General features: G+C 48.0%; 1 protein-coding gene across 1 annotated transcript; it reads right to left on the minus strand.

Moving 5' to 3' along the window:
- Positions 1-387: 387 nt before the first annotated feature.
- Positions 388-26,832, minus strand: LOC107124579 (zinc finger protein 260-like). Its single transcript, XM_015428065.1, has 3 exons — positions 26,824-26,832; positions 12,696-12,810; positions 388-2,503 (listed from the first exon to the last, which is right to left on the minus strand). The coding sequence occupies exons 1-3, from the start codon at positions 26,830-26,832 to the stop codon at positions 513-515; spliced, it is 2,115 nt and encodes a 704-aa protein (XP_015283551.1). The 3' UTR covers positions 388-512.
- Positions 26,833-27,459: the final 627 nt, after the last annotated feature.

A 27,459-nucleotide genomic window follows, 5' to 3' on the forward strand; every position in this document is an offset into this window, starting at 1 on the left:
ATTATGCTTTGGCCATTTTGGCCAAAATTGTAACAAGCAATTAGAGAACTGCACAAAATGTAACCTCTTAGCAAAACTGCTATTTGAAGCTATGTTTAAATAAAATTCATACATCTGCAAATGTATCTGAGTCTTTCCCTTGCCGACGACAAGTCCATTTATAATTACTGAGCATAAACACAAAGATTCCGCTCGCTAGCCAAGTAGTATAAGCTGACAGGAAAAACAGCTAACACTAACCAGCATACTCACGATTGATACTGATGCAATAATTCAGAGCAAGACGTGTCAGTTATCAAAGACTGTCAAATAAAAGAAATACTGTTAATGTTTTAAGCATGCTTGTATTTTGAGTAAAAAATACCATTAATTGGGTTTGCCTGTGTCCTTTCTAAAGTTTATATCTCTGGTACATGTTATTACGTTTTATAGAATGCATGGCCCGGCCTGACAAAGTAAGAATAATGTTAGGTCCTTGTAACAAATGACTTAGACATCCCTGGGCTAAGAAGTTACATGGCTTTCCTTGTGTGGTTTCTTTGATGCCGCTGAAGAGTGCCACTCTGACTGTATCTCTTCCCACACTCTGAGCATTCAAAAGGCTTCTCCCCTGTGTGGGTTCTTAGATGATTTTGAAGAGCATTACTCCGACTGAATCTCTTTGCACACTGGGAGCATTCAAAAGGTTTCTCCCCTGTGTGGCTTCTCTGATGCTGTTGAAGATTGCCACTGTGATTGAATCTCTTCCCACACTCTGAGCATTCAAAAGGTTTCTCCCCCGTGTGCGTTCTTTGATGCCCCTGAAGATTGCGACTCAACCTGAATCTCTTTCCACACACTGAGCATTCAAAAGGTTTCTCCCCTGTATAGATTCTTTGATGCTCCTGAAGACTGCAACTTAACCTGAATCTTTTCCCATCCTCTGAACATTCCAAAAGTTTCTCCCCCATGTGGATTCTTTGATGTTCTTGGAGACTGCAACTGTGTCTGAATCTCTTTCCACACTCTAAGCATTCGAAAGGCTTCTCCCCTGTGTGGATTATCTGATGCCGTTGAAGATGGCCACGCTGACTGAATTTCATTCCGCACTCTGAGCATTCAAAAGGCTTCTCCCCTGTGTGGATTATTTGATGCTGTTGAAGATTGCTAAACTGACTGAATCTCTTTCCACACTCTAAGCATTCGAAAGGCTTCTCCCCTGTGTGGATTATCTGATGCCGTTGAAGATGGCCACGCTGACTGAATTTCATTCCACACTCTGAGCATTCAAAAGGTTTCTCTCCTGAGTGGATTCTTTGATGCTGTTGTAGAGTGCCACTACGACTGAATCTCTTTCCACACTCTGAGCATTCGAAAGGTTTCTCTCCTGTGTGGGTTCTTTGATGCTCTTGAAGATTGCGAAGCTGACTGAATTTCTTCTCACATGCTGAGCATTCAAAAGGCTTCTCCCCTGTGTGGATTATTTGATGCTGTTGAAGATTGCCAAACTGACTGAATCTCTTCCCACACTCTAAGCATTCGAAAGGCTTCTCCCCTGTGTGGATTATTTGATGCTGTTGAAGATTGCCAAACTGACTGAATCTCTTCCCACACTCTGAGCATTCAAAGGGCTTTTCCCCTGTGTGGGTTGTTAGGTGATTTTTAAGAGCGCCACTGTGACTGAATCTCTTCCCACACTCTAAGCATTCAAAAGGCTTCTCTCCTGTGTGGCTTCTCAGATGATTTTGCAGAGCATCACTCCGACTGAATCTCTTTCCACACTCAGAGCACTCAAAAGGTTTCTCCCCTGTGTGGGTTCTTAGATGCTGCTGATGAGCACCATTCTGACTGAATCTCTTCCCACACTCTGTACATTCAAAAGGCTTCTCTCCTGTGTGGGTTCTTAGATGCTGCTGAAGATTGCTACGCTGACAAAATTTCATTCCACACTCTGAGCATTCAAACGGTTTCTCCCCTCTGTGTATCCTTTGGTGCACAAGGAGCTGTGATCTGTATTTGAAGAACTTTCCGCACCAGAAACATTTATGTGCCTTCATTATATTGTACTTTGGAAGATGCATATTACGCTTTCCTCCATCAGAGAACGCCATTCCAGTCTCTGAGCAGATAAACACATTTTCTTCTGAGTGAATTCTCTGGTGCTGAACAAGGTCTGAGTTCTCTGAGAAGCTCTTGCCACAGTCTGAGCAGCTATAAGGTTTCCCTCCTGTATGTGTTCTTTGATGTCTAAGGAGTTCTGCTCTGTGAATCATGGTCTTTCCACACTCCAGGCATTGATGGGTCTTCTTTCCACTGTGCATTTGTAAATGGACATTATATTGGGATTGATCTGAGAAGTTCATTCCACACTCCAAGCACTTGTATGTTTCCTCCACCATGTGAATTATTTCAGGAAAATCCCTCCCTTGGCAAGGAATGGGTTTATCCCTCTTCTTGACCATGTGGCTGTCTTTGTGCCTCTTGGGACCAACTTCATCCTTGACGTCTTCATTCTTGACATCATCTGGTGATAGAGAGTGCAGTTCCTCATCCTCCTCATTCCTCTGATCATCCCCTGCTGGAATAAAGAGAGAGATCCCATGTTAGAACCCATGCAAGGAGGTCTGATATGAACCTGAAGTTCCATACACACTCCAAATATTTCAGTGGCTTCTTCCTGCTGTACATGGATGTGTTCAATAATATACATTTTAAAGTTGACGGGTCTCCCTCTCTGGGAGCACATTCAGCCTGTGCTGAGGGCATTGCACTGGCCGCCTATAGCATACCGGATCTGCTTCAAAGTGCTGGTTCTTACCTTTAAAGCCCTTTATGGCCAGGGACTTACATACCTAATGGACCGCCTTTCCCTATATGTGTCCCAGAGAGCACTGCGATCAGGGGTCCAGAATTGGCTGGTCCTCCCGAGCATTAAGGAGGCCAGGCTGGTGACGACCAATGTTCCCTCTAAGCTGTGGAGTCTTGTGAGCAAAAATCCTACTTTGTGAGTTACTGGCATTAAAGTTGTGAGCAAGCAAATTAGTTTGCTCTGGAGCCATCCTTCCTGAGCCAAGACAAAAAATGTGTGAGCCGGAGGCTAAAAAACTGTGAGCTAGCTCACACTAACTCAGCTTAGAGGAAACACTGGTGACGACCAGGGCCAGGGCTTTTTCTGTGGCAGCTCCACTCTTCTGGAATGAGCTCCCAGAGGAGACCAGGGCCCTGTGGGACATTTCACAGTTCTGGAGGGCTTGCAAAATGGAGCTCGTCCACCAGGACTTTGGAGCCGCCGCCGCCACCACCACCACCACCACCATGACCACGATCAATACCATTTCGATCGCCAATGCCACTGGCAATGGCAACTGATACTGTATGGTGAAGAGTCCTGATCCGCTGGACCCTAATTTCTGCCCATGCCAATTCCCCCTTTTCTAACGACACCTGAAGCTGCCCTATGACTTTTGAAGCTGGTTTTGACATCTGAAGACCAATCAGCGCCAATAGAAGACTAGCCTTTTATTATTACGGTTTTAATATGTTTTAATGTTATTGATGTTATTTATATAATTGGAATTTTATCTGACTGTAAGACGCCCTGATGATGATGATGATGATGCCGCCTCCTATATTAGAGACGCTTGGTTTGGACTCTAACCATTTCTATGGCTCCCCACCTGTGTGACTTCTTTGATGTGAATTAAGGGAACTTTTGTGACTGAAGCTTTTTGCGCAGTGCAAGCAATTATACGGTTTCTTTTCTAAGGAAATCTGTGTTCATTCTCTGACTGAAGGTCTTTGCAAAGGCCACACTTTTCATTTTCATTTTCCGTGGAGTAAATTCTTTGGTTAGGATGGAGGCCTTTGTTCCTTCTTTTTTTGATTGACCTTTCTTCTTGGAGTTGGATTTCATGGAAACTCCCTCCTCAGCAAGGAATGGGCTCATCCCTCCTTTTACCTGTGTGGCTTCCCTCCTGCCTCTGAGGTCCATCCCAATCTCTGAAGTGTCCTTCGGCATCTTCATTTTTGGCTTTTTCCAAAGAGGACCCCTGGAATTCCCCAACTGTCTTCTCTACATCTGCTGCTGGAATAAAGAGTTTCAATCAGCACCCATGCAAGAAGCTAAGCCACAAGTCAGGCACTGCTTCTGAATGAGTGTGAACATAAGAACATAAGAGAAGTCGATGTTGGATCAGGCCAGTGGCCCATCCAGTCCAACACTCTGTATCACACAGTGGCCAGAAATACCAGGTGCCATCGGGAGGTCCACCAGTGGGGTCAGGACACTAGAAGCCCTCCCACTGTTGGCCCCCTCCAAGCACTAAGAAGACAGAACATCACTTGCCCCTGAGCCCCTATCTATACCTTGTGGCTAATAGTCACTGATGGACCTCTGCTCCATATGTTTATCTAATTCCCTCTTGAAGCCGTCCATGCTTGTAGCCACCACCACCTCCTGTGGCAGTGAATTCCATGTGTTAATCACTTTTTGGGTGAAGAAGTACTTCCTTTTATCTGTTCTAACCTGACTTCTCAGCAATTTCATTGCCCACGAGTTCTTGTATTGTGAGAAAGGGATAAAAGGACTTCTTTCTCTACCTGCTCTATCCCATGCATAATCTTGTAAACCTCGATCATGTCACCCCTCAGCCATTGTTTCTCCAAGGTAAAGAGCCCCAAGCGCTTTAACCTTTCCTCATAGGGAAAGTGTTCCAACCCTTTCATCATTCTAGTTGCCGTCTTTTGCACTTTTTCCAATGCTATAATATCCTTTCTGAGGTGTGGTGACCAGAACTGTACACAGTATTCCAAATGAGGTCGCACCATTGACTTATACAGGGGTGTGCATTTCTCCTATCAAATCTTCTTTCCTCCCACACTGAGCCACTGGTCACACCTTGTCCCTGCCAGGTCCTCCTGTAGAGCTGTTTTTATATTCCTCTCCCCAAACTCCCCTTATGTACTTTAAGGGGAAAAGTGGCAAAGAATGATTCCCCCCACTGTTCCCATTTGTCTTGCTGTGCAGCTCTTTTGATTCACTGCTCTTGATAATTAGATACGAGAAATTATCAACATATCCTGTCCTGCAACTGCACTGAGAGTTTCCTTCCAGTTGTGAACAGAGCCAGGAGGAGCTGGTTTTCAGCCTCCCCCAAATACATGTTTTCTGGGGGGGAGCCAGCCAGTAGCTCACCAAGTGAACCCCACGGTTCAAAAGGGGCCCCCATTGTTTTTGTAAAAGGTCCCAGTTCTTAGGGAGGGAGGTCATTACTGATGAGAAAACCAACCCTGTAGTGTAGGGCCACCTTTCTCAAGGTCAGAGCCATTTTCTTGTTATTTCTGAGTCGCTCGCTGCACCTTAGCCAGGCCTGTCTATTGTCTAATGCACAGCCATATCTGAATCATCCAGGGATTTCTGCCTTTCCTAGAAGGAGAGTCAGCCTGTCTATCTGGAAAGAAGTGTATCTTATCGTCAGCAAGAGACAGCCAGAAGACTGGTTATCAGGCCTCAAGGTCATTAATTTTTTACAGTAGAGTAAGGCCCTCTGGAAGCCCGCCCCAGAGGAACACACAGTGCCAAAAAGTCCAAATAAGACCCCAGAAAGTGTCTGTCCCATCCTCTCAAAACACCTGCAACATGCAGTGAGCATGCAGATATGCATGTGTCCAGCATGATAAAGTTCCTCATCAAAAGCTCCTAAGTAAGCTGAATAGTCATGGGATAAAAGGACAAGTCCTTTTGTGGATCAAAAAGTGGCTCATTAATAGGAAACAGAGAATGTATAAATGGGTAATTTTCTCATTGGAGGGTGGTAAGCAGTGGGGTACCACAGAGATCAGTACTCGGTCCGATGCTTTTTAACTTGTTCATTAATGATTTGGAGTTGGGAGTAAGCAGTGGCTAAATTTGCGGATGACATGAAGTTGTTCAGGGTGGTGATAACCAGGGAGGATTGTGAAGCACTCCAAAGGGATCTGTCGAGGATGGGTGAGTGGGCATCAATGTGGCAAATGGGGTTTAGTGTGGCCATGTACAAGGTGATGCACATCAGAGCCAAAAATCCTAACTATAAATACAACTTGATGGGGTCCGAACTGGCAGAGACTGACCAAGAGAGAGATCTTGGAGTCATAGTAGATAACTCTGAAAATGCCGAGATAGTGTGCGACTGCAATGAAAAAGGCCAACGCTATGCTGGGGATTATTAGGAAGGGAACTGAAAACAGATCAGCCAGTATCATAATACCCCTGTATAAATCAATGGTGCGACTTCATTTGGAGTACTGTGTACAGTTCTGGTCACCACACCTCAAAAAGGATATTATAGCATTGGAAAAAAGTGCAGAAAAGGGCAACAAGAATGATAAAAGGGTTTGGAACACTTTCCCTATGAAGAAAGGTTAAAGCGCTTGGAGCTCTTTAGCTTGGAGAAACAACAGTTGAGGGGTGATATGACTGAAGTTTATAAGATTATGCATGGGATAGAGCAGGTAGAGAAAGACGTACTTTTCTCCCTTTCTCACAATAGAAGAACTCGTGGGCACTCAATGAAATTGCTGAGCAGTTGGGTTAGAACGGATAAAAGGAAGTCCTTCTTCACCCAAAGAGTGATTAACACGTGGAATTCACTGCCACAGGAGGTGGCGGCGGCTACACGTGTGGACGGCTTCAAGAAGTAATTGGATAAACATATGGAGCAGAGGTCCATCAGTGACTATTAGCCACAAGGTATAGATAGGAACTCTCAGTCTGGGGCAAGGGATGCACAGAAGTCTTGATGCTTGAGGGGGGGCAACAGTGGGAGGGTTTCTAGTGTCCTGGCCCCACTGGTGGACCTCCTATTGGCACCTGGTATTTTTTGGACACTGTGTGAGAGAGTGTTGGACTGGATGGGCCACTGGCCTGATCCAACATTGGCTTTCCTTGGGGACAGAGGGAGATAGTGTTGGCTGTCCTTGGAGAAACCCAGGCATCAGGGTACACTGAGTGGACAGGTATACTTGACTTTTTGGTGTCTGGATGTGTTTTTCTGTGGCAGATGCTTTTCTGCCACAAAGAGCTGGAAGGGACTTAGCCTTTGGGAAGGAGTTGGTCGCTTCCCTCTTGGGGAAAAGGGGGTTGCTACCGTATTTTCTCTATCCTGTCGTGGCTCAACAAACTGTGCTTAAACTGAAAACTTGACTCTGTGTTTGATGGGCTGACAGGGTCAGTGGGAATATTTTCAATAGGACATGAGTCTGCCCTCTTGGAATGAGGACTGATCCCCCTCACCACAACAGAGGATGCTCTGTGGTTTGGCTTCAGCGAGTTTTCCTTGGGTGGCAGTTTTAATTGAAGAAGAAGAAGAAGAGAAGAGATTGGATTTATATCCTGCCCTTCACTCGGAGTCTCAGAGCAGCTTACAAACTCCTTGCCCTTCCCCTCCCCACAACAGACACCCTGTGAGGGAGGTGGGGCTGAGGGAGCTCTTTCCAGAACTGTCCTTGAGAGAACAGCTCTGACAGAACTATGGCTTGCCCAAGGTCACCCAGCAGCTGCCCCTGTAAGGTAGAACAGCTCCAAAGAAAGCACTCAAATCCATCTCCACCTAAGGCCCGAAGGCATCCAGGTGATTGCTGTACGAAAGGGTTGATGTGTCTTTGGCCTCATCCAGGGGACTGTTCTTGGACCTCCCCCCCCCCCAAAAAAATCCAATATTTAAGGATAGTGCAGCCACTCAACAGGCAGAGGTATGCTCAGCCCCAGAAGGAGCTTCCAAGCCTCTGGATCCCAGGCCCCAGAAGGCCCCCCTCCCTCCTTACCCAGCAGGCTTAATAATTCTACCAAACCAAGGGTTGCATAGACGTGAATAGGCCCCATTCTTCCACGTGAGTGAAAAAAGCTAGCAGCATTAAAGTTGTGAGTGAGACTACATTTGACTATCGTGTAAATTAGTTTTTTAGATTATTTCCATAACCTTTTAAAAATCTCAGAATGAATTATTTTAAACTATATTTAAACTGTATTTTAAGAATAATGTAAACATTATAAGAGGAACCAGATTCAAGTAAAATTTCATTACAGAAAATGTCCTCTATGGGGGTAGACCAGGCCCCAGAGAATGGATCTACTTGGCCCTTTCCGCTGTATTGGTAGACCTGGCCTTTGATGAACAGGTCTACCCTCCCCTTTCCGCTATAATGGTAGACCTGGCCTCCAGAGATCAGGTCTCCCCTCCCCTTTTCACTCCAGAGAACAGGTCTACCCTCCCCTTTCCATTATATTGGTAGACCTCCAGAGAACAGGTCTACCCACCCCAGTCCACTATATTGGTAGACCTGGCCTCCAGAGAACAGGTCTACCCACCCCAGTCCACTATATTGGTAGGCTTGGCCTCCAGAGAACAGGTCTACCTATCACAGTCCACTATATTGGTAGGCTTGGCCTCCAGAGAACAGGTCTACCCACCCCAGACCACTATATTGGTAGACCTGGCCTCCAGAGAACAGGTCTACCCACCCCAGTCCACTATATTGGTAGGCTTGGCCTCCAGAGAACAGGTCTACCTATCACAGTCCACTATATTGGTAGGCTTGGCCTCCAGAGAACAGGTCTACCCACCCCAGACCACTATATTGGTAGACCTGGCCTCCAGAGAACAGGTCTACCCACCCCAGTCCACTATATTGGTAGGCTTGGCCTCCAGAGAACAGGTCTACCCACCCCAGTCCACTATATTGGTAGGCTTGGCCTCCAGAGAACAGGTCTACCCACCCCAGTCCACTATATTGGTAGGCTTGGCGGGGCTTGCAGTCTACTTTGGTTTTTGGGTGGGAAATATGACAACCAGCATTACAGGTCAAGTTTCACAGAGGTGGAACAGTCACTGTGAGAACCCTGCCTAACCTAACAGGAAGTTACTTAGATGTTATCAACCAGCCTAAACTGGTTTAGCCATTTTGGGAGAGCCAGTCGGGTGTAGTGGTTAGGAGCGTGGACTCTGATCTGGGAGAACCGGGTTTGATTCCCCACTCCTCCACATGAAGCTGCTGGTGTGATCTTGGGTCAGTCACAAGTTCTTTCAGAGCTGTTCTCTCACGAGCAGTTCTCGAAAGAGCTCTCTCAGCCCTACCTACCTCACAGGCAGTGCTCCCTCTAAGGGGAGGATGGGTCCAGAGCAAACCAATTTATGCAGTAGCCAAATGGCTCACTCACTACTTTAATGCCAGTAGCTCACAAAGTAGAATTTTTGCACACATGTCTGCACAGCTTAGAGGGAGCATTGCTCACAGGGTGTCTGTTGTGGGGAGGGAAAGGGAAAGGAAATTGTACGCCACTCTGAGACTCCTTTGGGTAGTGAAGGGTGGGGTAGAAATCGAATCTCCTCTTCTAAATTGCTTATTTATTCAAATATTTATATCCCAATTTTCCCTGTGACTCAAGGCAGCTTACAAATCATATTGAAAAGCATAATAGGGGTGTGCAAAAAAAAATCAATTTTTTGCAGCTTCATTACAGCTTATGGGGACCACTATAGTCAATGGGCATCATAGGCGATAATGGAGAATCAATCCGGGGGTATCTGGGGCTCGGGGGGGGGCTGTTTTTTGAAGTAGAGGCACCAAATTTGCAACATAGCTCCTGGTGCCTCTCTTCAAAAAAACTCCCCAAGTTTCAAAAAGATTGGACCAGGGGCTCCAATTCTATGGGCCCCAGAACGAGGTGCCCCCATCCTCCATTGTTTCCAATGGAGGGGGGAAAAAATGCCTTCTCAGTTCACTCGTGGACTGAGGCAAAAATCCCCATGCTGCCAGCTAAACTTTTGTGCACCAGTACCCCCTAGCACAGCTTAGAGGGAACTTTGCCCATGGGTATTCTTTGCCCATTCACTTGATATAACCATGAAGGGATACTCACTTGCAGACAGTTCATTTGGGAAGGTAATAGTCTCTTGAGATCTTCTAGAGAAACTCTGCAGCCATTCTTCAGATGAGAAGCCTTTGTCTGGCAAATCAGGGCTCTTTTTGTAGCAGGAGCTCCTTTGCATATTAGGGCACACCCCCTAATGTAGCCCATCCTCCAAGAGCTTTACAAGATCTTCTTACAGGAGCTACTGTAAGCTCTTGGAGGATTGGCTACATTAGGGGTGTGTCGCTTAATATGCAAATGAGTACCTGCTACAAAAAGAGCCCTACGCCTGGCTTCTTTGGCAGAGAGAGGGGGGAGAGAGGGGGGAGAGAGGGAGAATTCTTATATAGGGAAGGAAGAAAATCCAAGGAAGAGGAAAAATTCTTGTGGAAGGACATGATCAAGATCAAGGCCCACAATGTGAACCTGTACAAGGGGGACGGATCCATATCAGATCACAGACAGAGCCGATGGCCGTAATCCTGTCCAGGGGGAGGGTGTGTTGTAAAGGCTGGCAACTGAGATATTGGGATCTGGTCCCTTCCAGAGTCTTTCTGAGGGCCTCTCAGCCCTGCCTTAGCCTCAGGACAGGGCACCCTCTCTGCCTTGGTCACAACACTGACCTCAGTTGCCCCTGGATCAGAGGGGTGGCTTGTATGGCTCTACGTGGGCATGCTGAACATCACTTCCACTGCCACCCCAACTCCTTGAGGCCCCCAGTGGTGGCCAACTAGCTGGGCAGGCCTCACCACCACATATTACTGTTCAATATTTTGATTCATGCATCATCCCAATGGCAGCAATTCACACCTTTGGAACCTACGACAGATCCTTACCCAGAAAGGCCACGCTCCCATAGTTCTCCAGCATGACTTCCCTGTAGAGAGCTCTTTGGCTCAGATCCAGCAGGGCCCATTCTGCCTCAGTGAAATGGACGGACACCTCCTCAAAGGAAAAGGGACCCTAAAAGAAAAGGCAGATTCCCTTGTCAGAGATCATGACAGGCCGAGGCTACACGCTCAACGGGAGCATTATGGGTGGGTGCAGGATGTAGAGCTTGGTACGCATAAAGAGAGTGGCGTTCAGAGCCTCTCTTCCTTGGACAGCAGTAGCAAAAGCCTGCCTATGAAACGAGCCCCGACTACCCTCCATATACCCCCCTACCTGGACCAGAGGCTGAGCAGCTGTTCTGACTCCCCTGCAAAGACGACGGCTCGACAATGTCTCTTTGCTGCCTGCAAGGGAGACAAAATTGGAAGGGTGAATTTTAACCTCAAGTTCCTATTTTGTTTGCTTCTTTGAATTCTGCTGCACGCATCCCCATTCCCAGGACTGTGAAACCTTGTCTTCTTTACACTCAAGAAAATAATGACTTTTACTAAACAGTAGGAGAGGTGGAAGAGAAGCACCACAGGTACTCGTGGGATAGGGCAGGGTATAAATTAAATAAATGATGATGATGAGCCTGGAGGGGGGGGTTATAAATGCTGCCAACACATTTATATTTATTTATGCTTTCGACTTTGTATCGCGCAGACTTCTGTGAAACGTGAAATGCGCCCTGTGGACCCTGGAGCTCAAAAGGTTGCAGCATCCCTGCTGGTTCAGCAAAAGCCCCGGCATACCATTCTCCCCTCTGCTGGGCCCTCCCACCTGTCCTGGAGTCTGGGCTGGAAGGAGGAAAAGAGGGGACTGGAAGTCACATTGCATGACATGTCACCATCACATCCAGCCCAAAAATCTAGATTTGATTTTAGCACACCAGCCAAGGCTCTGGAAACTCTAGGCCGGGTTTCTAGGGCATCTGCTGATGCTCTGACTTTCCATCCGGGTATCTGGCTGGACGAGAAATCAACATCACATCACATCCACCCCATGTGCCACCCTCAGACCTCATGAGGGGGCAGCAATGTTCCCTCTAAGCTGTGGAGTCCTGTGAGCAAAAATTCTACTTTGTGAGCTACTGGCATTAAAGTTGTGAGCAGGTGATTTGGCTACTGCATAAATTAGTTTTCTCTGGAGCCGCCCTTCCTGAGCTAAGACAAAAATGTGTGAGCCGGAGGCTAAAAAACTGTGAGCTAGCTCACACTAACTCAGCTTAGAGGGAACACTAGAGGGGGGGCAGGCCATGGCCGGGCATCCCTAGTCCACTATAAACTTTGACTGTGGCCTGCCTGATGCTCCTGGAAAGCCTTTAAGCAGGGGCACAGAACCAAATTATTGCCTCTAGCAATGAGGTTTCAGAGGTATCGTGCCCTAGAACATGGGGGGTGGGTGGGTGTTTCTAAAGTACTTTCAAGGCACAGCCAACTTTTAGTGAACCCAGTTATTTAAAGCAAGAGACTTTCAGAGGAGGTATGCCATTGCCTGCCTCTGCATTGCAACCCTGGACTCCTCTGGTGGTCTCCCATCCAAGAACTAACCAGGGCTGACCCTGCTTAGCTTCCGAGATTGGATGAGGCTGGGCTAGTCTGGGCCACCCAGGTCAGGGGGACGTCGCGCTTCCATCTATTCACCACGGCTAATAGCTCCACCAGGATTTGCCTTCGTTTCCTTTCTTGAGCCACCTTGAGTCCCTCTAGCCACAGAAGGAAGGTGAGATATGTATAGTATTTTACTTCATGTAAATTAGAATGGAATTGCCCTCCATGAATCTGTCTACTCCTCCTTCAAGTGGAATAGCGATCATTACACCATACGGCACTATACCCCAGAACTCCATTCTATGTAGTCTGCAAAAGTATTTCCCTTTTCTCCCTGTCACGAACCTTCTGCCCAATAACTTCACTATGTGCCCCAATCCCATCTAGGTATGGGATACCCTTACCACTTAAGAGGGCATCTTGGGCATGCTCCTGGGCCTGCGCCCTCTGACCTTCCTCCGATGGAGCTCCTTCTGCCTCAGAGAACTTTGCTTCCACCTTCATGGATTGTCCCCACATCTGAAACAACAGCAGGGAGATAGGTAAGAGAAGGAATGGAACAGGCTGAGGAGATGAATACTGACCCACTCCCAGACTTCTCATCCCTGCATCCACCATCAGGCCTGCTTCAACCACAGTGGCAAGAATCAGGGCTGGGTTTTCTTCCCTGCTTATCTAGAGGTAGAACTATCTAAGGAAAGATGGGAACAATACAATGAAGAATGATACAAAAGAAATGAAAGGATGACAGATTCTTTTCAAGAAGAATCTTTTGAAGAAGAACCAATGGTTCTAGAAAGTTAAATGAAAGATGCATTGAGAGCAATGGGGGAAAACAAATCACCAGGAGTAGATGGGATATCAATATAACTATTCCAAGGCTCAGCAGAGGGGTCCCTCAAAATCTTAACAAGAATATGCTAACAAATATGGAAAATAAAATGACAGCCACAGACTGGAAATGCTCACTTTACATTCCAATTCAGGAGACATCAAAGACTGCAGCAACTACTGCATTAATTCCTCATGGGAGTAAAGTGAAGCTCAAAATCTTATAGTCTGTTATCATATATGGAATGAGAAATGCCAGAGGTTCAAACTGGTTTCAGAAAAGGATGAGGCACTTGAAATCAGATTTCAAATTTATGTTGGTTACTGGAGCATAAGAGAGAATTTTGGAAAAAAAAATCAACGTGTGTTTCATAGATTACAGCAAAGCTTTTGACTGTGTGGATCCTGAAAAGCTATGGTTGGTTTTAAAAGAAACGGGTGTGCCACAACATCTGATTGCTTTGATGCGCAACCTGTACTCTGGACAAGAGGCCACTGTTTGGACAAAATATGGAGAAACAGAATGGTTTCCAGTTGGAAAAGGTGTCAGACAAGAATGCATTTCATCTTTCTGAGGTGAAGGTGGAATGAAAACTGGTGGAAGGAACATTAACAATCTGAGATATGCACACGACGCCACATTATTGGCAGAAAATAGTGAACACTTGAAACAATTAATAATGAAGGTCTAAAAAGAAAGTGCCAATGCAGGATTACATCTGAACATCAACGCAAAAGTAAAGACTAATAGGGAATGACAGAAATTTAAGATTGAGGATGAAGAAATTGTTCAAGTTCTTCTGTTCCTTGGCTCCATCATCAAGAGACTGCAAACAAGAAATTGGAAGGAGACCGAGTCTGGAAAGGAAAGCCCTGAAGGAGCTAGAAAATAGTCTTTTAAGTGTAAGGATGTGTCACCAGGGACCAAGATCAAGTTAATTCGTGCCATTCCCAGGGCTCTTTTTGTAGAAAAAGCCCAGCAGGAACTCATTAGCATAATAGGCCACACCCAACAACAGGAACTCATTAGCATATTGGGCCACATCCCTGACAGCACAGCTCATTAGCACATTAGGCCACACCCCCATGTTACCAGAAGTGTGGTTATCCAGCCACACCCATCGTTTGCTTCTTATTCTGTTTACCTTGTTTGTTGTAAAAACCCAGGGCTTTTTTTGTAGCAGAAACTCCTTTGCATGTTAGGCCACACACCCCTAATGTAGCCAATCCTAATGACTTTCTGCTGTTGGGTGTGGCCTATTATGCTAATGAGTTCCTGCTGGGCGTGGCCAACTTGGGAGCCAGCCGGAACTCCGTTCCTGTGCGTTCCTGCCCAAAAATAGCCCTGCCCATTACTATGTATGGGTGAAAGGTGGACAATGAAGAACGCTGACAGGAAGTTGATTCGTTTGAAACGCTGTATTTACAGGAGAGTTTTTACACATAACATGGACCACCCAAAGGTCAAATCAGTGGGCTCTAGATCAAATCAACACTGAGCTCTCCCTAGAAGCTACAGTGACTAAAATGAGGCTATCGTACTTTGGTGACACTACGAGAAGACAAGACTCACTGGAAAAGACAATAATGCTAGGAAAAGTCGAAGGCAGCAAGAAAAGAGGAAGGCCAAACATGAGATGGATCGACGCAATGAAGGAAGCCAGGGCCCTCCATCTGCAAGATCTGAGCAAGGCTGTTCATTATAGGACATTTTGGAAGACATTAAATCGTAAGCTTGCCATGAGTCAGAAGAGACTTAATGGCAGGTAACACACACACACACACACACACACAGAGAGAAATATTTGGCAGGAATCCTTAGGATGAGGTCATTGCTTGAACCGAGTGGATGAAAACCCCTCACCTGCTCTGCCTGCCTCTTCTCCTCTGCCTGACTCAGGAGGAAACCTTCGGCCAGGGCCACCGCCTGAGAACTGGTCTCGGGCCCACATCCTCTGACCCAGCACTGCATTTCCTGGGGCAGGATGGCCAGGAACTGCTCCAGGATCACCAGGTCCAGGATCTGTTTCTTAGTGTGCCTCTCTGGCTCCAGCCAGTGGTTGCAAAGTCCATGGAGCTGGCTGCAAACTTCTCGGGGTCCATTGGTCTCACGATAGCAGAACTGCCGGAAGCATCGGCTGCGTACATCTATGGTCATATTGTCCTGAATCACAGACTCTGGCACAGCTCTTTCCCAAAATTCAGCTCCACTCCATGCTTGGATGGGATGGCGGCTTTTGCTTGCTGTCTTGCCTGTCCCATGTCTTCCTGGGTCCTCCTCTTCCATCTCCTTCCTGTTTCCCTTTGGTCGCCTCTGACTGTGGAAAGACACACTTATTCACTTGACTATGAAGAGGGAGAGGGACAGATTTGAAAATAGCAGAAAGAAAAGAGAACAGTTACATCACTGATCCTGGTCAAGAGACACTGAAGGATTACCCTGGTGGATCGGGAGCGTCCTTGTAGTTTGTGGATCAGGATTAATGTCATTGTGCTTTATTAAGTATCAAACTTTTTAAAAATATGCTTGTTTGGTCCTTCAGGAAAGAAAGAAAAAAATCTCTGTTTGGTTTTTTAAAATCTGTTGCAGATGTTATGAGCTTTGATTTCTGGGGACCAGTCTGTCTAGTGGTAAACTGGAGCCCAGGACAAAGCAACTGGTAAGGGCTTAACCATCGCAGATACCTCCTCCGTAGGCCGGAAGGGTTGGGAAACAGCCCAGCCCAATCAGCCAGCAGAGGGGAAGGGGCAGAGGGGCCTCCAGCCTCTCCAGGTCAGGGCAGAGGGGCTGCTGGGTGAGCAGAAGAAGGAGGAGGCAGCGATGCCGTAGAGGTCCTCAACTGCTGTGGTTAAATGGCTAATAGTGAACAAATTGAAACTAAACCCTGAAAAGACAGAAGTGATGCAGGTCGGGGAGGCAGACGTCTGGAAAGACATTATGCTCCCTGCTTTCAGCGGGGTTCAGCTAACCTTCGCCGACTCTGTTAAGAGTCTTAACATTATACTGGACCCAACATTATTGCTGAAGAAGAGAGTTAATGCAGTTGCAAGAAAGGCTTTCTCCCAACTCAGCCTATCCCGAAAAATGCTCCCTTCACAGCTGATCTGGCCACCAGGATCCATGCCACAGTGACATCGAGACTAGACTACTGTAATGTACTGTACATTGGTCTCCCCCACAAAACCAATTCAGAAACTCCAGCTGGTGCAGAACGCCACGTCTCGGCTATTCTCGGGAGCTAGATGGAACAGGCATATTACTGCAGTTCTGCAATCCCTCCACTGGCTGGCCTGTACGTGTGCCTTCTCCGTTCTGGCCCCCAGAAATGGTGTGCCTGAGGAGGTCAGAAGGCACCTACTCTCCTGGCTTTCCTCAAAGTAAACAAAAAACTTAATTATTCAAGAGGGCTTTTCTAGGCAAGCAATACGGTAGCACTGTACAAAAGGCTTCACAAAGTTACTTGGATAAATCATTGGGGGCCGGAGTCTATATTACTGCATATAGTTTTCTGTACGGTGGATTCTACTATGCCACTTTGCATCATTTAGTGGGTCATGTTAATATTTATGCTTTCCTTCAATACTGCTTCTTCCCCAGATTTCTGGTTGGTTCTACAACCCAAGTTCTATTTCATAGCTTACTGAATGTACCATCCTGTTGATCATATTGAGTCACTCTGTGTAATCCACATTGGTCCCGTTCACACGAGGGGATTTGGGCCAGTTGCGGGCCAGTTCGGGTGCGGATCAAAGCAGCGCGATCACACCAGAACATCTGGGAAGCGTCCTGCTTCCGTGCCCGAACTGGCCCAAATCCGCCCTGACCCGCCCCAAACTGAACCACCTACCTTGGGTGGTTCAACTCGTTGGGGCGCTTCAAGCCGGGCGTGTGATAGCCGGCGCTTCCTTGCGCCGGCTCAACCCCAGCCCGGAGCCGAACTGCGCATGCCCGGACATGCGCAGTTCGGCCGGCCCCCGAGTAGGGCGTGTTTTCTCCCCGGCGTTTGATCGCGCCGGGGAGAAACGGCGGCGCGGCCGGGGGATCCGTGAGATCCCGCCGCGCCGTGTCAACATTGGTGCGGCTTTTAAAAGCCGCGCCTTTTCCCCTGCGTGTGGCAGGGGCCTTTGAGTCCCACTAAATGGCAGACCAGATATGTACCGTTAATCAGGCACTCAAGCAACACCCATATCCCCCAATGTCTGCCATAAACCAGCTGTTGTCTGCCTTAGCAAGAAGAAAGATTTTTGCTAAACTGGACCTTGCTCAAGCCGGTCAGCAGCTGAGAGTGGATGACAAGGCTGCAGATACTCAAACCATTATTGCACATAGACAAGCCAGTTTGGTGAAGTGGTTAAGTATGCGGACTCTCATCTGGGAGAACCAGGTTTGATTCCCCACTCCTCCACTTGCAGCTGCTGGATGACCTTGGGCAAGCCATAGTTCTATCAGAGCTGTTCTCACAAGAACAGTTCTCTCAGAGCTCTCTCAGCCCCACCTACCTCACTGGGTGTCTGTTGTGGGGTGGGGAAGGGAAAGGAGTTTGTAAGCCACTCTGAGACTCCGAGTGAAGGGTAGGGTATAAATCCAATCTATTCTTCTTTTGTTGGAACCTCCTTCCCTGTGGAACCTCAGTGGCACCAGGAATCTTTCTGTGGTTTACAAAAACTTTATTGGCAGGCAATCCTGGGGTTTTGCCTTCCTTCGATGATGTGTTAATTATGGCCTCCTCTAAAGCGCAACTCCTGAATTGATTCAGAAGTCTGATCTTTCAGGCATCACAAGATCACATTGCTGGGATGCCAGATTGATGTAGCTGGTATCTACCCTACACAGGACAAGGTAAGGAAGAATTACCATATCTTGAGAAGCAGAAAAGAGAACATATTCCCCAACTGACTGCTTCAAACAACTGATCACTATGACGAATCTCATGTTTAAAAGCCCCACTTTTTAAGCTGCGATAACTGCTACTAACTAGAAATGTTCCTAACCTTCCTTGTTTTTAAATAACAATTGATAATTGATTTATTTAGACTAAATAATAGCAACAGACACCAAGAAAAGAGGACGTCTGCTACGGTAACACAATACCTCCCCCCCAAAAAAAAACCCCTGTAGATGGGGGGAAGAGCACCTGCCAAAATGCCCTCCCGTGATCAGTCCTGGGACTCCTTCCTGGGCCTTTCAGCCCCCTGCAAGGGCCACCACGGTGGCGAACAAATCAAAACATCCACCGGAAAACCACGTATTAAAACTACTTAACACACACACCACGCGCAAAAGAGCCACACGACATAATTTCTGTTTTCCAAGCCTGAAGTGACTTACTTGAGAGTAAACCTACACGGGTTCCGGCTGCCAGAATCTCCCCGGCTTTTGCTCGTTTGCAGCCCCCCCCCTCTTTCCCTACCGCTTCGGCTGCTTTAACCCTTTCGGTGCTGCAGACCAATGAGCAAAAGCTTCCCGCCCCTCCCACGAAGGCCCCCCCCGCTGGACTGGACTGTTCAGCCGGGCTACCGTCAGCGACGCCCCGCAATGCAGCTCAACGGGGCTCCTCTGGAGTAACTCCGAGCAAGGCTGGTTGAGTCGAGAAAAGGGAATCGAGACAAGCTAAAGCGAGCTGGCGCCGAGCCATCCGAAGCAGGTCTGACCGGAGCCCTCCTGAGGCCTCCTCCGTGGGGCTCCCTCCCTCCCAGGTTGGCACTGAAAAGCGGTGCTCCCTTGCAAGCCTCTTCCCTCTTCCTCAAAACAGCCACCCGGCCAGCCGGATCGCCCCCTTTCGCTACCCGGGCAGGGGTGCTTCTGCCCTAGGGGATCGGGTTGCCAGGCAGTGTTCCCTCCAAGCTGAGTTACTGTGATTTTAGCCTCAGCTTAGGAAGGATGGGAGCTGCGGTGGCTCAAGTGGTTAAGACGCTGAACTGCAGGCTGTGGAAGGTCGGTAGTTCAGCAGTTCGAGACCATGACGGAGTTCGTCTCTAGTTCCAGCTCCTGCCAACCTAGCAGTTCGAAAGCAAGAAATTGCAAGTAGATAAATAGGTACCACTTCAGTGGGAAGGTCACAGCGTTCCGTGCGCCGGCCACATGACCACGGAAACGTCTTCGGACAGCGCTGGCTCTTCGGCTTTGAAACGGAGATGAGCACTGCAACCCTAGAGTCGGGTTCGACTGGCTTTCGAGCAAGGGAACCTTTACCTTTACCTTTACAGGAAGGATGAGAACAGAAGAACAGAAGAGAAGCCAATGCTGGATCAGGCCAATGGCCCATCCAATCCAACACTCTGTCACACAGTGGCCAAAAATACCAGGTGCCATCAGGAGGTCCAGCAGTGGGGCCAGGATGGCTCCAGAGCAAACAAATTTATGCAGCAGCCACATCGCTGGCTCACAACTTTCATGCCAGTAGCGCAAAAGATAGAATTTTTGCTCACAAGATTCCACAGCTTAGAGGGAACATTGGTGGCCACCACCCCCAGCTTGGGGGATTCCGGGAGCTTCGGCCCCTTCCTCTTCCCTCAGAGCCTTTTTTTGGGGGGGGTATTCATTAAAAGGGATTGTTCAGTCTGTGGCAGGTCTACGGCAGGGCACCCCTCCCCTCAGCCGTTGGTTCTTGCAGAGAGTTTCAGAGTTTCCTCTTGTGCCAGAACCTTGGTGGGGGGAGGGGCGCTTGGCCAGGTCCTGAGAGAGGGGTTGGTTGGGGGGAAGCAGGGCAACTATGAGTCCTGCCTCCCCCCCCCCTTTTAAAGGAAAGAAAGCTCTGCTTTAAGGGGTTTCCTCTTCTCTGTGGGGTGTCGTTTGATGCAGTTCAATTCCAAGGGGCACAGGCTGCGGATGGCAGGATTCGACAGAACCAAGGGGTGGGAATCTGTCTGCTCTCTGGATTCCTGCGGATCCCTTCCGTTTGGTGTAGTGGTTAAGAGCGTGGACTCTAAACTGGGAGAATCGGGTTTGATTCCCCACTCCTCTGCTTGCAGCTGCTGGTATGACTTTGGGTCAGTTACAAGTTCTTTCGGCGCTGTTTGGTGTAGTGGTTCTTTCAGAGTCAGTTTGGTATAGTGGTTAAGTGCGTGGACCACTTAATCTGGGAGAACCGGGTTTGATTTCCCACTCCTCCACTTGCACCTGGCTGGATGACCTTGGGCAAGCCATAGTTCTGATAAGAGCTGTTTCTGTCAGAGTTCTCTCAGCCCCACCCGCCTCACAGGGTGTCTGTTGTGGGGAGGGGAGGGGAAAGGAGTTTGTAAGCCGCTCTGAGACACCTTTCGGTAGTGAAGGGCGGGGTATAAATCCAATCTCTTCTCTTCTTCTTCTTCTTCTCTCAAGGCCAGTTCTCGAAAGAGCTCTCTCAGCCTCATCTACCTCACAGGGTGTCCGTTGTGGGGAGTGGGAAAGGAGATTGTAAACCGCTCTGAGACTCCTTCAAGTAGTAAAGGGTGGGGTATAAATCCAATCTCTTCGCTGCTGCTTCTTTCTTCTTCCCTCTTTTTACACTCGATGCACAGACAGCTTGGGAGACTCCTTATGGGAACCTGACACTCTCGGCCTGCAATTCAGCCAGGGCCACATCCCTTCCACTGGGCTAGATTTCTGGCCACCCCTTACATTTAGTCCACGGCTTTTATGTCAGGAGCATATTTGCACCAGCAATCTAAAGAGAGTAGGAAACTGCACTTCTATGTTGTTCCTATTAAATCCCACAGTTTTCAGAGTCCCCCCCCCCTCCAAGCTGCTCCATGCTCAAAAAGCTTCAGAGGTGGTAAATGTTGTACAACTTTTAAAAGCTGTCAGAACAAACATCTCCTCCGCCAGGACAGTTGGTCTCTTGAACCTTGCTGCTCCGTGGCTGCTTCCACAAAGACAGATTTTTGGAGCATCCACAGGACCCCATCCCCAAAATTGTGTAGCTTCTGTTCCACCCCTCCCCCCCATTTGGCTGCAGAGTTTTCCAAATTTGGGGAAGCACCTTTGCTCCCTGTTTTGGGCAAGAAAATGCACGCTTTTGCAGGTCCTGCCCACTCTGGGACATTTTCCTTGCCTTGGGCTCCCCACAGCTCCCATTCTGCCCCCCCCCCTTCACTAACACTTTTTAAAACCATAATTGAATGATGTATAAGTCATTGAAATTTGATATAACATTAGTAATTGACTATCAATATTAACAACATGATTGGGATATGTCTGTTGTGGACTTTGGAAATGTTTGAAAACAGACCCTGCAGCCACCCCTTTCTTACGACGGGGACGTGCAATTCCCTTAACGCAGGTCTTAAGCTGCTAGACCTCACAGAGGAGTCCCCTTCAGCTTGGTACCAGCCTTCCCCAGCATACCTGGGGTTGACTCTCTGCTGCCACCACCAGGCCAAGAGTGAGAGGTGCTTCTGTCTGGTAGCCTGCTCACCAGAAGCTCTACTGCAGGCCTTTTAAGAAACTCTCCTACAAATTAAAAATCACTTGCCCATCCCAAACTGCCAGGGAAGCAGGAAAATCTCAGGAATCAAACTGGTTAGAAATAGTCTCAACTCAGCAAGGCCTGTCTGCTTCCACTGGTACCTTGGTAAGCACGATCCAAGTTTATAAAGGCATCCAGAGACACAAACACACCAAGGTCCCGGTCACACGGGCCGTAAAATGCGGGGGGGAGCGTGGCAGTTTGGCCCGGAGCAAAATAATGTGTGACCGCCCGATCACAGGTCCCGTCAAGGTCCTGTGGGTAGGGGCGAGGTGGCGATCACACGGCAGTGCGGCGCGATCTCACCAACGGCATGCGCAGTTCTGCGAAGCAACGGAACTTTCGCTTTCCTCTTCGTGCGCATGCACCGTTGGGTGCTTCTGTGCATCCTGTGGAGACCGGAAAAAACCCCTGTTTGCGACGGGACATGGGCGGGCACCGGATGCCACGGACTACCACTGGAAACGCGATCAGACGCCAGCCCTTGCCCCGCGGTTTCCGGAAACTAGTACCTCGGAGGTACTAGTTTTTAACTCCGCATCTTCGGCGGGAAGCCTCGGGTTCGCCATGGGAGCTCTACGCTTCCCAGAAGTTGCAGTGTGATCGCGCCCGGAAAATCTGCCTATCATCCGTCTCAGTAGCGTGGCTAATGCTCCGTGTGACCGCAGCCCAATTTCAGAAACAGAAAAAGAGTATTTGGCTGTTTAAATGGTTATTGGTTACAATATGGAGTGAATGCAGAGGACAGCCAAATAAATACAGGGCTACTGAGCAAGGGAAAGAAAATGGGGACCAAAATTGCATCCCCTCTCTCTGAATCCACACGTAACTGTGTAATGTTAAAGAGACAGGCAGAAATATCTGAATGGTCTGCTCCTCAGGCTCCATTCAGACCTTTTAAGCTCCTTGATAGCCATCATCTGAAAGAGCTGCTGATGGACCTGTCCTCTGCTATTTCTCTAAATCCCCATTAAAGCCATTGCAAGCAGTGACCGTAGCATCTTGGGGCACTGAAGTCCATCCATTATTTACAAATAACGTATGAAGTGGAAAAGGAATTTCTTTGCATGGCACAGAAACATCTTCTGCAAGCAAAATCATGCAAAATGCATGCAGCTTTTTGACAATCTCCACCTCTTCCACTCGTTGAAACTCCACTCCCAGCTGATTTTTGGTTTCTAATGAATCTGGAGAAAACTTTTCTTTACCAGCACGTTTCTCAAAATCTCTTTGCACTTGCACTGGAGAGGAAGGGAGACGCCTTCTGGTAGAGAAAAGTGGGATATAAAAACTTCTTCTCCTCCTTCTCCACCTTCTGCTCCTCCTCCTCCTGTTCACTTCTTCAGAGCATTTATAATTTGTCTACCAGTCAACATGAGCCCCCAGGTTGGCTTACAATTCTGCTTTAAAAGTTTGTGACAATTGTTTTAAAAGTCAGGTGATGCTATTTGTGTATTTAATTCATTTGTACCCTGCCTTTCTCCCCAATGGGGGGGGGCTCACATTGTTTTCCTCTCCATTTTATCCTCACAACAACCCTATGGGGTAGGTTAGGCTGAGGGAGCATGACTGGCCCAAGGCCACCCAGTGAGATTCCATGGCACACGTGGGGATTCAAACCCAGGCTTCCCAGATACTAGTCCGATACTCTTACCGTTACACGACACTGGCTCATTTGTCCAGTTGCTGCAGACTTTTTAGAGGTCGCCGTAATCAGGGGTCATTTCGTAGACAAAGAGCTAGGGGAACTCATTAGCATAACTCATTAGCATATGCCACACCCCCTGACATCAGGGGCCCGGCGGTGGACCTGCAAGGCCAGCGGGAGTGCGAGGAAGCCCCGCCAAGGCCCTCCCTGGCCCCAGGCAGGCAGGGGTGGGGAGAGGCGGGGAGGAAGCAACTTACCCTACCTCTTCTCCTGCCTCCTCCTGGCTGAATGAGGGCTGGAAGCAGGGCAGCCGGAAGCAGGGGGCGGGGCTTCATCATGTGCCCCACCCCCCTGTACCTCACCCGGGGGAACTGCGTTCCCCCGCGTTCCCCCCCGAAATGACCTCTGTCGCCGTTTCTGGAGAACATAAGAGAAGCCATGTTGACGGTGTTTGAAGCCGGAAAATAGCAGAGTTGTTTGTTGTAGAATATTTACAGTTTATTGACAGAGAGTATATACATACACAGCTTGTAGCAAATCAGGATTTTGACCCACGCAGTGCTACGCATAACAGCCGTAACCATATAGGCAGTGCTTGACTAGGAATCAATTACAATATATACATGTACAGACCAATCACATCACAGTACTGTACAATTGCTGAGTCACTGTGACACTTACTGATATGACGCAATTAGTGTCATATGACCACTCAGCTGTCATTCAGATCATCTGGATCTAAACCTCATGTCCTACATGACTTTGCTGTGATCTTGCATATACAGACATATGTTGGATCAGGCCGGTGGCCCATCCAGTCCAGCATTCTGTGTCATACAGTGGCCAAACCCTAGGCAGCATGAGGAGGTACACCAGTGGGGCCAGAACTCCAGAAGCCCTCCCACTATGGCCCCCCAAGTACCGAGCATCACTGCCCCCAGACATAGTGTTCCATCTATACCATGTGGCTAAAAGCCACTGATGGACTTCTGTTCCGTATGTTTATCCAGTTCCTACTTGAAGCTATCTGTGCTTGTAGCCACCACCACTTCCTGCAGCAAAGAACTTCAGGTGTTAGTTACTCTTTGGGTGAAGTACTTCCTTTGATCTGTTCTAAGCCTAGTGCTCATTAATTTCATGAAGGGGCCACAAGTTCTTGTATTGTGAGAAAAGGGGGAAAGTGCTTCCTTTTCTACCTTCTGCATGCCATGCATAATTTTGTAAACCTCTCTCATAATTTTGTAAGCCTCACCCCTCATTTGTCGTTTCTCCAAGCTAAAGCGCTCTAACCTCTTTAACCTTTCTTCATAGGGAAAGGTGTTCCATCCCCTTAATCATTTTAGTTGTCCTTTTCTGCACTTTCCCCAGTGCTATAATATCTTTGTTTGAGGTGCGGTGACCAGAACTGTACACAGTATTCCAAATGAGGCCACACCATAAATTTATACATGGGCATTATGATACTAGCTGTCAATCTACCCCCTTCTGTGATAAACCACCCCCCATTTCCCCCCTTCCTCCTATTTCCTTTATCTGTCAACCTGCCCCCTATTTCACTGTATAGATCTATAGTGCGGCCTCATTTGGAATGCCGTGTACAGTTCTGGTCACCGTATCTCAAAACAGACACAACAGAGCTGGAAGAAGTACAGAGGAGGTCAACCAAGAAGATTGAGGGATTGGGGCACCTTCCCTATGAAGTACGGCTGAAGAGTTGGGTACTTCTCAGTTTAGAAAAAAGCAGGATGTGATAGAAGTTTATAAAGTTATGCACGGGGTGGAGAGAGTTGACAGACAGAACTTTTTCTTTGTATTCCAAAAGGCTAGAACTTGAGGGCATCCAGTGAAGCCAATGAACGGTAGATTCAGGATGGGGAAAAGGAAATACTTCTATACACAGAGAGTTATTTAAATGTGGAGTTCATTGCCAGAGGATGGCCACAGGAAAAAACAGCTTCATGAGGCTGGTTTGTGAAAAGTAATCCTGCATTGCCCTCTACTGGCAAATAGTATGTTTGTCCTGGCAACTTTTTACAATTTTACATTTAAGAACATAAAAGAAGTCAATGTTGGATCAGGCCAACACTCTGTCACACAATGGCCAAAAATACCAGGTGCCATCAGGAGGTCCAACAGTGGACAGGCCAGGACATTAGAAGCCCTCCCACTGTTGACCCCCCCAAGCACCAAGAATACAGAGCATCACTTGCCTCAGAGCCCCTATCTATACCTTGTGGCTAATAGCCACTGATGGATCTCTGCTCCATATGTTTATCTAATTCCCTCTTGAAGCCATCCATGCTTGTAGCCGCCACCACCTCCTATGGCAGTTACTACAGAGGAAGTAGCTTGGAAAACCAACTGAAAAGTGTGGCATTTAATAGGAATAACATAGAAGCACCGTTTCCGATTCTATTTGGATTGGTTGCACAAATATGTTCCTGACATATTTATTTATTTATTGGATTTGTAACCCACTCTCCCCGGAACCAGCTCAGAGAGGATAACATCAATTTATAAAACATACAGTATTCTACAATAATTTAAAAATACAAATAAATACACTTAAGATTACAATAAATACGCTAAGTTCCATAAAATAAATCTGCTATACCACTAAAAGATGCCGTAAAATCCTATGGAGGGGCAATATATAACCGTCTGATGAGAAGGAAAGGGGAAGGGAAGAGGAGCGAGGAGAAGGAGGGGGAGGCCAGAAACCTGTCAGAAGGAGCCCGTCGCTGCCATCAATAAGCCTGGCGGAACAACTTCATTTTGCAGGTCCTGTGGAACTGTAGCAAGTCCTGTGGGGCCTAGAAGAGTGTTTCACCAGACTGGAGCCTGGGTCAAAAAGGACAGCCATAGAGCTATTTTTGGGCAGGAACGCACAGGAATGGAGTTCCGGCTGGCTCCTGAGTTGGCCACGCCCAGCAGGAGCTCATTAGCATAATAGGCCACACCCAACAGCAGAAACTCATTAGGATTGGCTACATTAGGGGTGTGTGGCCTAACATGCAAAGGAGTTCCCGCTACAAAAAAGCCCTGGGTTTTGACAACAAACAAGGTAAACAGAATAACAAGCAAAAGGTGGGTGTGGCTGGATGACCACACTTCTGGTAACATGGGGGTGTGGCCTAGTATGCTAATGAGCTGTGCTGTCGTGGGTGTGGCCCAATATGCTAATGAGTTCCTGCTGGTGGGTGTGGCCTATTATGCTAATGACTTACTGCTGGTCTTTTTCTACAAAAAGAGCCCTGGACAGCCAGATGCTCTTTGGGCCAGGGACCACCAGCAGATTTTGATCACTAGAGCGTAATGCTCTTTGGGAGACATACCAGGAAAGGTGGTCCCCAAGGTATGTTGGTCCCAGACTGTTCAGGGCTTTAAAGGTCGGTACCAAAACCTGACTAATTGTAACGTTTGGCTGGAAATCATGCCCAGTGGTACAGATCTGGTCCTGGCTGAACAGCAGGCCAGGAGAGGGCTGAGAGAGTCAGATTCCCATAGAAAGGACTCTCCCAAGCTGTCGCTCCATCGACCCTCCCTAGCACCCTGCTTCTGAGAAGGGATCCACAGGGAATCCAGTGAGCAGACAGGTTCCCGCACCTTCGCCATCCCGCTAAGTCCACAGAACAGGGTTCAGTTTGTTCCTGATGCTGCACAGCTGGCATCGCCTGCAACCGACATGCAAAGAAGCTGCACAGAACTGTGCCCCCCGCATTACGGGAACCCCTCAAAATAGTACTTTTTTTTGGGGGGGGGGGAGCCAGTACACATATAAACATATGAAGCTGCCTTCTACCGAATCAGACCATCAGTCTATCAGGGTCCCTTTTGCCTACTGAGACTGGCAGCGGCTCTCCAAGGTCTCAGGCTGACGTGTTTGCCATATTGCCTGATCCTTCTAACTGGAGATGCTGGGGATGGAGCCTGGGATCTTCAGCATACCAAGAAGATGCTCCACCACTGAGCCAGCGCTTGCCACCAGTTCCCCTCTCAGGACTGGGCAGAATGCACCCCCCAAAGGTGCTGGTACTCAGGACCCTGTGAGTCCCCCCCCCCCCGCCACACGCACGCACACACAAAGCCCTGCCTAAAGCTGCCTAGAAACAGTGAGGTCAGGGGCGCCCTTCCTTAGACCTCCCCCCACCTGAAAACAGCCCTTTGTATACCTCCTAAAGCCTCTGAGGGAAGGTAAAGGTAAAGGTGCCCTTGCTCGAAAGCCGGTCGAGTCCGACTCTA

This window comes from Gekko japonicus, unplaced genomic scaffold (genome assembly GCF_001447785.1).
Source record: "Gekko japonicus isolate JY-2015 unplaced genomic scaffold, Gekko_japonicus_V1.1 scaffold1053, whole genome shotgun sequence".
Classification (NCBI taxonomy): domain Eukaryota; kingdom Metazoa; phylum Chordata; class Lepidosauria; order Squamata; family Gekkonidae; genus Gekko; species Gekko japonicus.